The sequence below is a fragment of the Ictalurus furcatus genome, chromosome 22 (genome assembly GCF_023375685.1).
Source record: "Ictalurus furcatus strain D&B chromosome 22, Billie_1.0, whole genome shotgun sequence".
Lineage (NCBI taxonomy): Eukaryota > Metazoa > Chordata > Actinopteri > Siluriformes > Ictaluridae > Ictalurus > Ictalurus furcatus.
Window position 1 is genome coordinate 4,001,567 of NC_071276.1, and position 14,052 is coordinate 4,015,618.

Here is a 14,052-nt window from a genome sequence, read left to right on the forward strand (position 1 = left end):
ACGGAGTAATGTTAAATTGCGAATCTGTTTTTAGAGGATTTAAACATGGTGAACAAATTATATTATAGAATTCAGGCAATTCTACTGGGGTTATCTCATACAGTGTGGCAAGTGATAATCTGGAAAGACCTTTGTAATATCACAGTCTAAAACTGGATTTAAAGAGAAGCAAATCCGTAAATGAATCACATGAAAATGAATCACATGAAAAGGAATCACATGAATATGAATCATGTAAATGTATCACATGAAAAGGAATCACATGAATATGAATCACATGAATATGAATCATGTAAATGTATCACATGAAAATGAATCACATGAATATGAATCACATGAAAATGAATCATATGAAAATGAATAAATAAATTAAAAGTGAGGCAGTGAGTGACAGAAACCGTAACGTGCAGTGAAAGTGAAACTATTAATTTAGAATTATCAGTGTTTTGTGCATATATAAATAAAATCGGACGATCAGTTGTTTAATGTAAAGTTTTAGTCTGAAGATTATATTTGTAACACTCAGTTTGTGGATTTTATTTTAAAGAAACAAAAAACTGGTATTGAAAGTCTCGGGGTTTTTTTTCTTTTTTTCATCCGATTAATCGAAGAAGAAAAATAATCTCTAGTTGCAGCCCTAAATAAAAGAATGCAAAATTATATATACTATAATAACGTGCTGGATCAAGTGCTATTTCATAAGCTTCCGTATAATGAAGGTAGACGTTACATTTGCTGTGATTAATGTGAGAATTGCAATTCGGTCTTTCATGCAGCAATATATTGGCAATAGATGGTTTTCTCATGTCAGTCCAATTATTCTTAAAAGTGTCTGTTGTTTATGTTCCGTTATATTACGTTTGACAGCAAAGGAAAGAAAGGCCATCTGATTCTTCAGTCCGTATTCTCTATCCCTGGTTTTTTGGGGGTGTTAAAGGCAGTGGTCAGGATGCTACTGAAAAACCTTGTCTTGGACGTTTCCACTTCAGTCTGCCATACTCATACCTGCAAACCAGTCGCTTTTCGGCTTTTATTTTGAATCAAAATATGTTGTTTACGTGAATTGTGTAGATCCAAATCGTGTAGATTTTTTTTGGGGGGGGGGGCGGTGGACTGGAAGCACAATAAGGGCGCGTTCTTTTATTCATTATATTACATGTAGACGCGCTCATGCTGTGCGACGCGCTCATTTTTTTCAAGATGGAAAATCCCAACTTTTCAGAATTCCGCAAGCGCACCGCAGGTCATGTGACAAGAACCGAGCAATCAGCTTCACCCTTTCTCTTTGTCCACTCTGAAATAGGCTTTGAATCTCACGGAGCAGTTGGATTAGTTGGCGAAATTCTCCATGTTTTCTACGTGATTGAAGAGTGGGGTGCGCCCAAGCACGACGTTTTTTTTTTTTTGTCCCTCTTCTCCCTAAATAAACCTAGTAGCAGAGCTTCTGCAAGGGATTTGCGGTGCTGTAAATCCATCCTGTGCTAAAACTTCCTCGTCACTAAGCAACGGCAGACACCACAGGAGCGCAAGCGTTTTCCACGCATTTCTAGGCGCTGAATGTGAATGGCCCCTAAACCTCACAAGAATCGGAAATCCGCTAATTTCCCATACACTGGAGTGAGACCACGGACGTCTCTCGAGCTGTCGCGACCTTTTTCCCAATACATCTTTGGTGCGGCGCCTCGTGATACGTTTGTTCCTTAACGTTACCCCATCAAACTTTTCCCATCCTGTTAGCATGTAAGCTAACGTCAGTCAGTTCAGAATGAATCAGAATACTTTTGCTGAGTTTAAGACTCCCACTGCATCTGTATTTCTGATATATTAACTTATTTAGTATTAAATTTATTATTATTATTATTATTATTATTATTATTATTATTATTATTATTGTATGCAGTTCCAGATGTAGCCATGGAATAAAGTTTGCCTGTCTGTTTACAATAGCATACTACAAGACTGCACTATTTAGTAGAGTAGTGTGTGGTTTAGAACACGCCGGGTACAGCATTGCTGATCAAGTTTGCCACGACTTAAAGCCGTTCACCTGACCGCAAAGTTAATTTGGCCATAATCCCTGAAAGACACGGTGTGCCTTTTGCTTTAATATAGGTTCCTGTAGAGCTTTGTGTTAAGCCTTCATTACAGTCAAGAAAAGCATGCTGGGAAATGAAACGCTAGTTCTGTTTTATCAGCACAGTGACTGTGCTTTGTAGAGGAATAAAAAAAAAAAGCTTTACGAATGTATTTTGGTGAATTTTCAACAAAAGCCCAGGTTTATCTGTAACCCACAGGAGGCCGGTTGTGTCAGAAGCTACGTTTATATAAATTTAAAGCCTGATTGACACTTTAGTACTTTTTATTAACGTGTATTTGAACACTTTAGCACGTGAGTTCATGCAGCGATCACGAGTGGCCTATTTCCACAACACCACACAGGCGCAACCTGCACGTCATCTGCACTTATGCCAGGTGCTAGGTAGTGGTATTACCCACAATGCCCCATGTTGGTGAAACGTATTATTGATGGCAATCATGAGGGGTCTGCTGCTTTGTTTATTGCGACGGAAATCCTGAAAGAAAAGCTTAAGAAAGCACTTAGAAGCAGGTCATATTTTGCCAGTACGCATCATGGTGATTGTTAATGGAGCAACTAATCAGTTTTTTACGATTCAAGCCACTTTACAAACTCTCAGAAGATACTGAACACATACAATACTATTAATATTAAAGACTACTTCAGTCTAGTAGTTATGTTAACGGTTGTACAATTGGGAAATGGGCAAGAAAAACTATATATATAAAAAAAATGTCAAGATAAAGAATAAAATACTTTGGGGCACGCAGATATAGGATGTAATCAACGATGAGGTTGATCTTACTGCCCCAAAGTGTTTTATTTCCCCTTTACGTCAGCAACGTGCCATCAGTTACAGTTCTGCATTTATTAAAGAATGACACAGCATACTTTTTTTTTATATACATTTAATAAATGTAATATTTAACGAAGGGCAAGGGTCTTAGAAATTCTCACTAGCTCGCGTGTCAATGTCAAAGAAATAGTACATGAGCTCCCTTTCTAGGTCTCTACAGGTAAAACAGGTGCCGGATCTAGGATTCAGTCCGTACGTGGGGGGATGTAGCTGTCAAAGCAAGGCGGCAACAGCAGGCGAAACGTGAGCAACGAGGCCTGATGGAGCCGCAGCGGACCGCCTGTCAGCATCCATTCAGGAATTAATAAATCAAATGAATAACTCGCTCTGCAGTCTACTCACGCCTAGCAGGTAATGCAGAAGATAATTTGGTCAGAATTGAAGACCTGTTGTGTCGTGCGACCGAGAAAGGGAGAGGTTTGTAAGCGACTGGAGGTGAGAAGACAATTCCTTTGAGAGACACCACTCTGCCCCCCAGTGGTGATCCTGCACTACAGTGGAATTTCCCTCGCAGCGCACACCGTCCGCGTGTGCCGATAATTAAAACGGAGCCTACACTTAAACCCTCAGCATATGCATTCGTAACATTTACGTAACATAAGTGACAACAAGAACTGCCTCGTTTGATGAATTAAATGTAACAACAAACATCAAAAGTAGGACTTGCTCATTCATAAATACAAAATAAGTGTGTGTTAGTTGTTGTGTGTGGTGTAAGAGGAATAAAACACTTCGTGGGGTGATACTTTCCTATAAACAGCGCACCCCTAACTGTTTTATTGCTTACTTATCTATAGACCGGTGCAACAGGCACAATAATACACACGGTCCACTTCAAACAAGGTCCGAGGTGTCGAACCATACAAGCTATGACCGCGTAAGGCTGCAACACGCTGTCCGTCAGTAATCTGTATGAAATATGTTTTACATGAAAGAGTCAGAGGTTTAAAGATGATTTTTAAAAACTGGTACATATTAATTCAGTGCACTGTTTTTCAGTGGCCTTTAAATTCTGCCCGTTTATGTTTTTATATAAACATCAAGTGGCGAGTAAAAGTGCGATATGCATGAACGTGTTGGTCCCAACTTCTACGACAGAAAAGAGGCTGCAACAGGAAGTGACCTCATTACATAAAGCATTTTTTTAAAACAGAAAAAGGGCTATTTTATGGAATTTGGGTTGCCAACAGAAAAGTTCATATATTTGTCTTTAACACTTCATGTTATATAGGCTCCAGGTTCCCCGTGACCCTGAAAAGGAGTAAGCGGTAGAAGATGGATGGATGGATGTTATTCTTGCATTCTGTGCGTAAAGTGCACGGAGAGGACATCTTTGCCCGAGCTTACGTAAATACGTGTACTGATAATATTGCATTTAAGCCAGTAGTATTAAACGTGACTCATTTATAAATCTGAACCAAAAAGGTTGTTAACTTCAGCTCGTGTCAATACCGTCGAAAGTCTGAGTGGCCTCTCAAAGTTATGAGCAAAATGATAACGATCGAACTTGTTAAACTGGAGCATATTATTTTAAATATCCTCACACATTGGATCAAAAGACAGAGTAAAGAAGGTTGTATTGTGCAAATCTAACACTTTCACAAAAATGACACGCACGAGAAGGTATAAATGTTTTATCAAAATTGCAGCATAAAAGCAATACTATAGAAAACAGAAACTTTTCATCTGAACATGTATAAAATAATACTTGGAAAAAAGGCAAAAGGCACTCGTATACTGTTCACAAGCCCCTCAAACATGCGGCACGCTTCTTTACACCACTACAAAACCCAACACCTTACTACAACAACTATCATAGATCTATTTTTAACAATACAGTGGTTAACAAGCAGGCAGGTTTCCCTAAAGCAATACAAACAATGTGGCATTTAATTTACTAGAAAAGGAACGCTGAAGACATCAGAAAGGTGACGGGTTTTGTTCTTAGGCACTCTAACAGTATGTTTATTTCGGGTCTGGCACGAGCACAGTGTGAGAATCTGGGTTGTATGAAGCGTCCCGCTCCAGCACAGTGAGATATACTGTATTGTAAATACTCTTAGGTATGCTCCAATAATCAGTTATACACCATCGCTGCTGAATACTCGCATCTGATTGGTCAGAGTTTCCTGTAAAGAAACAGTTAAGGAGTCTCCAATGCCAGCACGGAGGTAAAGCTGTAACTAAGGTTTCCCACACGTTTGCACGTGGCAGTTTCTCAGTAACATGACAACCTGTTTTTTTTATTTTTTGTCTCTTAACACACACACACAGAGACAGAGAGAGACAAAGAGAGACAAAGAGAGAGAGAGAGACTTGTGAGGAAATGACTGTTGGTAACTGTTATAACGTATAACTTGTTTCGTAGCCGTTCCACGACGTTCATTTAATTCTCAAACGGCTGTGGTGTACACATGTTCAATACAGATGATAGTTATTGTGGATACATTAAAATGTGGTGATTGGAGACTGACCGAGTGGGTGGCTTTTTTTTTTTTTGACTCTTGAAATAAAAGCATATAGATAGCAGTCTTCTAAAATTCCTAAATTCGTCACGAATGTAAAGCCAGCATTTCCCGTTAATACGTGTTTCTAGCTCTTTCTGTTAAGTTAAAGACATATTTTGAAACGAAAACCTTTGGCAGCGACCAGGATGTGAAGTTTAACATGGGCACGTGCCTACTATGAGACGTTTACGTTCGGTCCGGGAGCGTTTCCGAGCAGCAGTTCTTTTAACGGTTCTGTACTGTCTGATGAGAAATGACAGAATAATAAATAAACGTAGAAAGCAAGATGGAGGAGTGAATCCAACAAAACCCGAGCGTTGAAGAAACATCAAGTACAGATACAGTGATGTCTTTTAAGAAGATGGGTTTGTGTGCAGAGGAGAGCGTTTAAGGCTAGCTCCAAAACACTAGTGTTGGACAGCGCAGTTATTATTCAAATCCATTTAAACAAATACCGCGTCACAAAGAAGTCACTCATCTCAACTGAGCATTATATATCTGCCTTATTTGTTGCGCATTTAGTAACAGCCTGCTGCCTAATTAGCATTTAGTAAGACAGCTCTATATAAAAAATCAACAACTTGGCTAACCTAGTCACCAGCGCCGTTGCGAAAGATCTCCGTTCGTACACGTTTCCGTTTCCGAATCCAACACAACCTGCCCCCGATAACCTGGGCCCCGTTCACAAAATTCCCCAGCTCAGTTCAAGACGTTCGAGTTCATGATCCTCCGCTATGGATCGGGATCTTTAATTAAAAGGTTATCATGGGGATGTGAGAGACAGCACCGTCACCTCCACTGGCATCACCGTAAGCGGAACTTTTTAAACGTCCTCTCCAGGGGTCTACATCACTCATCACTGAGTCACTGATCATCACCAGGGAGTCAACATGGGAGTCGCAGTTATAGAAGCTCAATACAGCGACGGTACAGAATGATGATTCAGACTGCATACTGAATTATTAATACAGCTGTATTGAGAAGGAAAGAACGCAGTAAGACTGTTCGGAATGATTACGCTTATTGAATCTGGTGTACATCAGATTGGATTCGGATGAAGAGCAGAACTCGGATCTACTGCCGTGTTGGATTAGGGAATTCTTTAAGAAGGAAGATCTGCAGGAACGTTGTTGGTGATTACTGACCGAAATTAAATCCAATCTCCAGCTGCATGTTGCAGAGAACGCCGCTAACTTTACTCTTTAATAATACATTCTCGCGTTTGGAAGCCACGCCGCAGAGTGAAATCGAAGCACGCTCGCACTCCGTAATGGGAAGACGAAGCCCACGCAGACGTGACACTCTATACGGTACACCGGAAAATAACCACCATCACAACGGCTGCTTACGACGTCTTCCGTGCGTTCTAGTGTCGAAGACGTTTTCTTAAAGCGGCTTTGAGGTTAGATTCGACTGAAACCTACCCTGAAACACCGTACCTGACTCCATCCTCTCTCTTAATGAGTTCGAACTGGTTAAGTGTTGGTTTTCTCCTTGTCTTGTCTGGTGAAGTGTTTGTGTTTCCCACTTGTTTTGGTTGGCTTCATTTGTTTGGATGCTTAAGTGTGTGTTTCCTGTTTGTCTACTGTGCAAGTGTTTGCGTTACACGTTTATGCCCATGACGTGTTTGTTTTTCTACTTCTTTTGGCGATTTAACCGTTTTCCCACCTGTTTCGGTTCCAGTATTTACGCTCCTTCCACAAGCAGTCGAATGTGATTTTTTTTTTTTTTTCCTACTGTTGCTGTATGGTTTGATTTGGATCTTTCCTGCTGCTGGTTTGGTTGAATTTCCTGAAAGTGCAACACTCGGTGCCATGGATTAGAGACAAAATACAAACACAGGACAACACATACACACACTCACATACACAAACACACACAGTGTACTCTATAAAATATCCCTCCCCCACCAAAAAAAAAAAGGTGTTTTTGTTCGCCATAAATAAATAACAGTTCATAAATTCACATTCAATCTTTTGCCTGTTGTGTTCACATTGTACGGTCTTAACTCCGAGCTTTCCTCAGCAGTTCTAGATCTTTCCGTTGTGGTTTCTCCGCGTCTCGAGTGCACGAATATTCATCGAGGGAGAGAGGGATGTATTTTTCTACGACCTCTTGACCCCGATTCACCTGAAGGGAGACCCAGGGTGGAGGCGACGATGCTCCCTGGAAGCCAAAAAACGACAGACTCCCTGATGAAAAAAAAAAAGAGAAAAGACTGAGATCTGTCAGCAGTCCAAAGAACCGTGTTCCAAATGGCTCCAATACACTAGATAATTAGCAGACCTCTGTAGCACACCAACACATTCCCTCATGAGAACCTGCGTCCCAAGGGGAAGACTAGGACTATAAAACTGTAGTGAAAATAAACCTGTCGTCCTCGTATGAAGACGTTTGGGCGTGTCCTGAAGAGTGAAAAAATACTTTTCTGCGCCGCTGTACACTTTTATTCTGCGCTCTTAATTGAATACTTGGTACTTTATTCTCTTTGAAGGCCATTTTATTATGTTTTGTGAAATTTCGACATTTTATATACGGTAAGAGAATTACTGTATCATTCACAACAAACCTTTCCCTTGCAGGTCTGCAACTTTGGCCGCTCCCAGGGGGACGAGATACTGCGCAACACCAGCAAACTCATCAGGTTGTCCTCTTGAGGCCAGCAGGAGGATCGACCTGGGGGAGATTTGATTTTTTTTTTTTAAAAAAAACAACAAAAAAAAACACATTTCCATCAGAAAGTAAATAACTCTTGATAGTACTGTTGGTTTGTTACAGCCTATTTTATAGTCAGACTGAATATAGTTTTTTATTTAAAATTGCTAAAACTGTGGCTCAGGAGGCCTCCACAGATTCACAAAAATGGCCAGAGATGCAAACTGGGTTGCAGGAAGTTGATTTGGGTCAGAGGAAGACGGTACATGTTATTCTCAGCTGAATTGGTTAAGATCGTCCTCAGTGGCTCCAACAGAAGTTTTGCCAACACAAGTAGTCCAAGCGGTTTGAAACCTCTAAAACAAACTGAAACTTCATCCAGCCGCAACACATCGCTCGCTCACTGTTGAGAGGTTTAGACTAAAAATAAAGCCACTCAAATGGAGAATCGTCACCGTGAGTGTAGCGTAAAGTACGGTTAGAAGTACCAGATGGGCGGGTTTACTCCAACTCCAGAGAATATTGTGTGTGAAAATCCCAAGAGATCAGCGGTTTCTGAAATACTAACCAGCTCATCTGGCAGCAACGACGACACGACGGTTAAAGTCGCACTTGTTTCTCCCCTCAATTCTGATGTTTGAACGTTAACTGCAGGTCTTGACCTGTATCTGAAGGATCGTCTGCATTGTACTGCTGCCACGTGTTAGGCTGACGGGAGATCTGCACGAATGAGTAGGTGTTCCTATTAAATTGGACAGGACAGTATCCCGAGCTCAGGACTGGACCAGGAGCCCGAAAGGTGCATTTTAGAGCGATGCTAACTCTTGGGATTCTGTCAACCAGCTTCATGATGATTTTCCAACAGGCTTGAAGGAGCTCCCACAATACACTGAGCAGACCGGCTTTTTTCTTCACTCTCTGGTCCAGTTTAACATTTGACCGCTGGTGTACACACAGTATTTACACACAGTACAGCATCGGAAACAGCGCTGCACAGTGTCCCAATCAGTCTAGTGTAATTCGTTCTGTACGTAGCTTTATGGACATAGCGGAAAGATGGAATTGTGTCCCAGTAAAACGCACAAAGGTGTCGGTGTACTGATCAGTTTTAGATTATGGCCGTGCTGGAATACATCTTACCGTGCTGGAATTTCAGCTCTGAAGTACTGCTCCATTTTGGAGTCCCGCTTTAGAAAAAACACGTTCTTGAGGACTTTGCCGGTGCAGGCGTCCACGGTGACGGCGAGGAAGCCGGTTTTACTGAGGTTGAATTGTTTGGAGTTTACCTAAACAAAATGAATAAACCCATATTAGTTCTTCAGCCAGATCGTTTAGTTTTGTTTGTACATGTTACAGGTTAAACTGCCGCTACTCACAGTGATGAAGGCTCGCGTGTCGTTCTTCTGCTCATCGGCGACACTGAGGGATTTGATCTGTGTTTGGAGGTAGCTGTTCCACGGGTCACTGGAGAAGACCAGCTGCACAAAGACAAACAAGAGTTGTTACAGGTTATAAAAGCCTTTAGAAACAGGGGACAGTCTGTTCAGGCCTAGTGCATGGGATTGCTTTTACTTCATTTGCGTCTTTTTTTTTTAAATAAATAAATGCACTTAAGATATAAATAAGGACTGACACACTAGCATGCGGTTAAATCAATCAACAACAGGGTGGTGTGATGCAGCACGACATAAAGCCACATGGAAGTTGATTATTTTCATATAACTGCATGCCCTATTCCTCTTACATTAGATTTGCTGATGGAAATCGTTTTTATTTATTATACAAAAGGTACTTTTTATATATTTGAAGTCACATGTAATATTGGGGAACCTCTGCAAAACAAGTTAGTTCTTGCTATCAATGTTGTTATGCTACAGAAGATATAAAAGTTTGACAAAACTGATGGATTTCGTTGTTTAAAAAAAAACAAAAAAAAAAACACTATCTTGGTAGTGGAGTAATGCAGCAAGTGAAGCGTATTGTGAATGACCACCTTTGAGGCTCCACATTTGTTGCAGGGCTGTGTGACCGGCGCAGGCATGGGCACTGATGCACTGGGATCCTTGGTGTACTTGGGGTAAGCGGCAGCGGTGCAGTTGCATGTTGTCTGTTTGGTGCTCATGGTGGCAATGATCTTCACCCGCTCGCAGCCTCGGGTAGAGCAGTAACTGTGGCCGTTACGGGGATGCCGTGCCCGAGTGTACAACCACAGCAAACTGAAGAGAAGAGCAAAAGATCATCTCATCTGTCATGGGTCGGGGTTATTACAGTGTATACGGTATGTATAGTGCTATACTGTGATACACAAACCTGAAAGAGGTACACCAGTAACGTTACAGTGGCCTACGCTTTGAAAAGGTGGAAAGAATGGTGTTTCAACTAAAGGGCAAAGAGCACTCCTCTTCACAACCCTTTTTTGTTTTGTTTTTTTAAACGAGAAGATTAGCATGCTGTGATGTTTAGAAAAACCCTAGTAGTGACTTGGATAGTCATCATACCAGTCGTTTTAATACTAGATTATATTGAACATTATTAAATTCAGCAAAAAAAAACTCTCGTTAGATTATTTATAACAGGTTAGACGTCACTCGCAGACTCCTCCAGAGCTCAGCGAATATCACCTTTTAATCAGATAATCCTGTTTAATTAGACAGACAGGATGGATTCTCCTAATTGGATTACTTATGTAATTGAAATTTGAGACACTTCCACAGTTGCCTCAGCACTAGCTCAGAGTTTAATCACAGGGCATGGGGAAAATTTTTTTTTTTTTGCAAAACGTTGATATCTAAAAGTCTTCAATGCTACAAAAAAAAATATGGTGTATTGAGTACAGGTCGACTTTTCAAACACGTTGACTCTTCATAGCCGTGCCTGTGACCCTTCACCCCTACGTTATGGCCTATATTTCACACAGAGGCCTGTCTGAGACCCTTACCCAGCGTCCCGGTCGAAAAAGTACTTCCTGTCCTGTCTGTGCTTTTCCAGTTCGGCCAGAGAGGAGACGGAGCCATAGTCCTCCAAACCATCGAACACGTTGTTCTGGCGGTCGTAAATATCCGACATCACCTGGAAGACCGTGTCTGGAGGGTAGCAGAGGCCAAAGAGCGCCCAGTCGCCTCTACAACACCACCACAACAGATTTTTAATGTTTAGGGCCGTTATAAATAAATAACCACTTCTTAATTTGATTTTCAAGGCTGAATTAGACCATCAATAATAATAATAATAATTATAATACACTTTTATATATATATATATATATATATATATATATATATATATATATATATATATATATATATATATATATTCCTGAAAACACTTTGACATGATTGGTCTGGCCTTACCACAAATACAACCTGGATCCTGTTCTTTTTTTCTTAATATCCTCATTAATTAGATATAAAACACAATGTTGTATTAGTACCTACATAACATTTAACTAGATTTAAAAAAAAAATAAATAAATAATAAAAAAAAAGCGTTGCTTTGGGCAAAAAAAGTTGAGTTATTTATTGTCAGTTAGCCGTACATGTTTTTTTTTTTCTTCTTCTCCTCAATCAAAGCTAAAATGTTCACTTTAGGATGTGCTCTATCTGCATAACTAGCATCTAATGATGAGGAGACGAGTGGGAGAGCAGAATTCCCTCTCCAGATCTAGTCATTTATCGCTTGTATTAAAAAAGACACGCTGCTCTGCACGGGTTCGAACACACCTGACCCAAATCATGCAGGTCCTGAACCTCGAAACTGTGCAGGGCAACGGATTACAGAAACCCAGCGTTAGACCACGTTGTGCTGTGAGACGGAGTAAATAAATGGTGCCTCATAGATTGCGTGACGTCACGGAGACTGCTTCGTGTGAAAATCTAGTCACTGAATCCATCTGCAAATTCAGGACAAAAAGGTGGGGATTTCTGAGGATCCGAGTCAGTGAGTCACACAGTGTGTTTCAGTGCTTACGGGTCGAAGTTGGCGAGTAAGAGGACGATTTCTTTCGGTGCACGGCCATTCCAGTGCAGCGTGTAGCTCTTGCTCAGCATCAGAACGGGCTGGTACTGCTGCGAGAGTGCAGTCTGGCTGTTAATGCCCCTCAACACCAAGGGCTTATCAGGATACTCGTCCCTGATGATTGACAGGCTCAGGTTGGGCACGCCTTGCGTCTTTATGTACACCTAGAAAACAAAAATGCCGCAAAATAAGGAGGGGTATTTATATTAGTTCTGGAAATTTTCTGGAACTTTTCATTTAATCCTCATTTCAAGATCTTAAGTTGCATTGCACAAAGTGGGCGATAAGGAACAACCGATTTATGTCATCACATATTGTCCGTCCCTAATACAAGCGCTAAATATTTGGTTACTACGATCTTGAAAGCTGGCAGTATATTAAAACACACGGGTTTGGTATAATGAATTCTTAGAGAGCAAGTCCAAACTGGTTTTTTTTGTTTATTTTTTGCATTATTAGACTCCGTGAACGATGTTGTATTTGGAACAGTACATAACGTCTGTGACCAAGAGATCTTGTTTTTCTACTCACCTGAGCGTAGCGGCCGCTGCACACACACCCGTTCCACTGCGGCACCTTCACACAGTCACGGTGTTGGAGCAGGAAGTTGTCCGCTCTCACCACGTACACGTCGGGGTAGCCGCTCACCGAGCCATCCAGGTCGTGAAAGATCGAGTTTTTGTCCCCGTCCAAATCGTTGTCCTCAAACCACTGACCAGGACGGCCAAAAAACGCCCTAAGGGTCACCTGGATACGCAGGGGGGGTTGAAAAGGCTCATAAACTCCATAAAGGTTTCTCCGGGTCCTTTAATTGTGTGCGTGACAAATGTGGATTGTCGCACACGTGTAAGGCATAGCTGCATATTCAAAACAAACCAAGTGTATTTTCTGAGCCTCGCTGTCTAACAGATAACCTGCACTGGGAAAACACACACATCATTTCTGCCGATTTGTAATAAACACATTAAACACGGGTTACAGGAAGGTTATGGGAAAGAACACCACCACTAGAAAATGACAGGCGATGCCCTTAGACTGTTGACTTCCAGATTTAATTTCATAACAGTGTTTATTAATCTTTCAGTACTCCTCTGACAGAGAAAACGCCGCGCTATAGTCATATTTCTTAGATGATAAAATGCAGACTCGGTGCTTTACCAATGGGATTGGTCAATTTTAGTTCTTGATCTAATTATAACCCAAGTTTTTAACTCTTGGACCAAAATAAATTTAAATAGTTAGGTTTTTTTTTTTTTTACTTTCACACAATTACTGTTTACAAACGTAAAAGTGGTGCCCTATTGAAATGTGGATGATGTGCTAATACTGTGAAACATATAGCTCGCACTGTTGGACACTGAAGGGCCAAAGCCTCCAGATGGCGCTGTGGATTCATATTTGTTGTGAAAGGTTGAAAACACGCCAGACGTTTTGGTGCAATTTAATGACGCACAGAGATTTGCCGCTTTCATTTAATTAATACAAAACGTTGTGGTTTTTTTGTTTTATTTTTAGATGTTCCCTTATACAAACCATGTTGTTAGTGTGTAGTACGTAGTGAACAGTATGACATTTGAGACACAACAGGGTTTTTACACGTTATCTCTGCGTGTGTGGGTGTGTGGGTGTGTAAGAGACTTACGCTGGGCAGGAAGGACAGCGAGGACAGGTTGTTCCTTGGCGTGAGCTGCCAGGCGTTTTTGAGGCTGAAGCCCACAGCAGTGGTGAAACGGTCCGGAGTCGGCGTGTACGACCTGAACGTGCTCCTCATCAGCCGCACCGGTCCGTCGTAGATCTGAAACCCGCGAATGGGGAACGTCCTGTACAAGAGAAACACACCCACCCGTGTGAGGTCATAAAACTCCTCCTTCTAGCTCTGAAATTCTGAAATGAGAGAGGTTGTAGGTTAAACGAACGAGAGAACTGTCGTCTGATTGGTCAGG

At 41.2% G+C, this 14,052-nt stretch overlaps 1 protein-coding gene across 3 annotated transcripts in view; it reads right to left on the reverse strand.

Annotated features, from left to right (window-relative positions):
- Positions 1–4,551: 4,551 nt before the first annotated feature.
- cemip2 (cell migration inducing hyaluronidase 2) overlaps positions 4,552–14,052 on the reverse strand; it is a 32,077-nt gene continuing 22,576 nt past the window's right edge. For all 3 annotated transcript variants that reach the window (XM_053654067.1, XM_053654066.1, XM_053654068.1), the window contains exons 16-24: positions 13,752–13,929; positions 12,641–12,856; positions 12,062–12,273; positions 11,034–11,216; positions 10,089–10,311; positions 9,472–9,573; positions 9,236–9,381; positions 8,010–8,116; positions 4,552–7,632 (exon numbers count right to left, since the gene is read on the reverse strand). In XM_053654067.1, the coding sequence (XP_053510042.1) occupies positions 7,445–7,632; positions 8,010–8,116; positions 9,236–9,381; positions 9,472–9,573; positions 10,089–10,311; positions 11,034–11,216; positions 12,062–12,273; positions 12,641–12,856; positions 13,752–13,929 (1,555 nt within the window). In that variant the 3' untranslated portion in view covers positions 4,552–7,444. The remainder of the gene's footprint in view (positions 7,633–8,009; positions 8,117–9,235; positions 9,382–9,471; positions 9,574–10,088; positions 10,312–11,033; positions 11,217–12,061; positions 12,274–12,640; positions 12,857–13,751; positions 13,930–14,052) is intronic.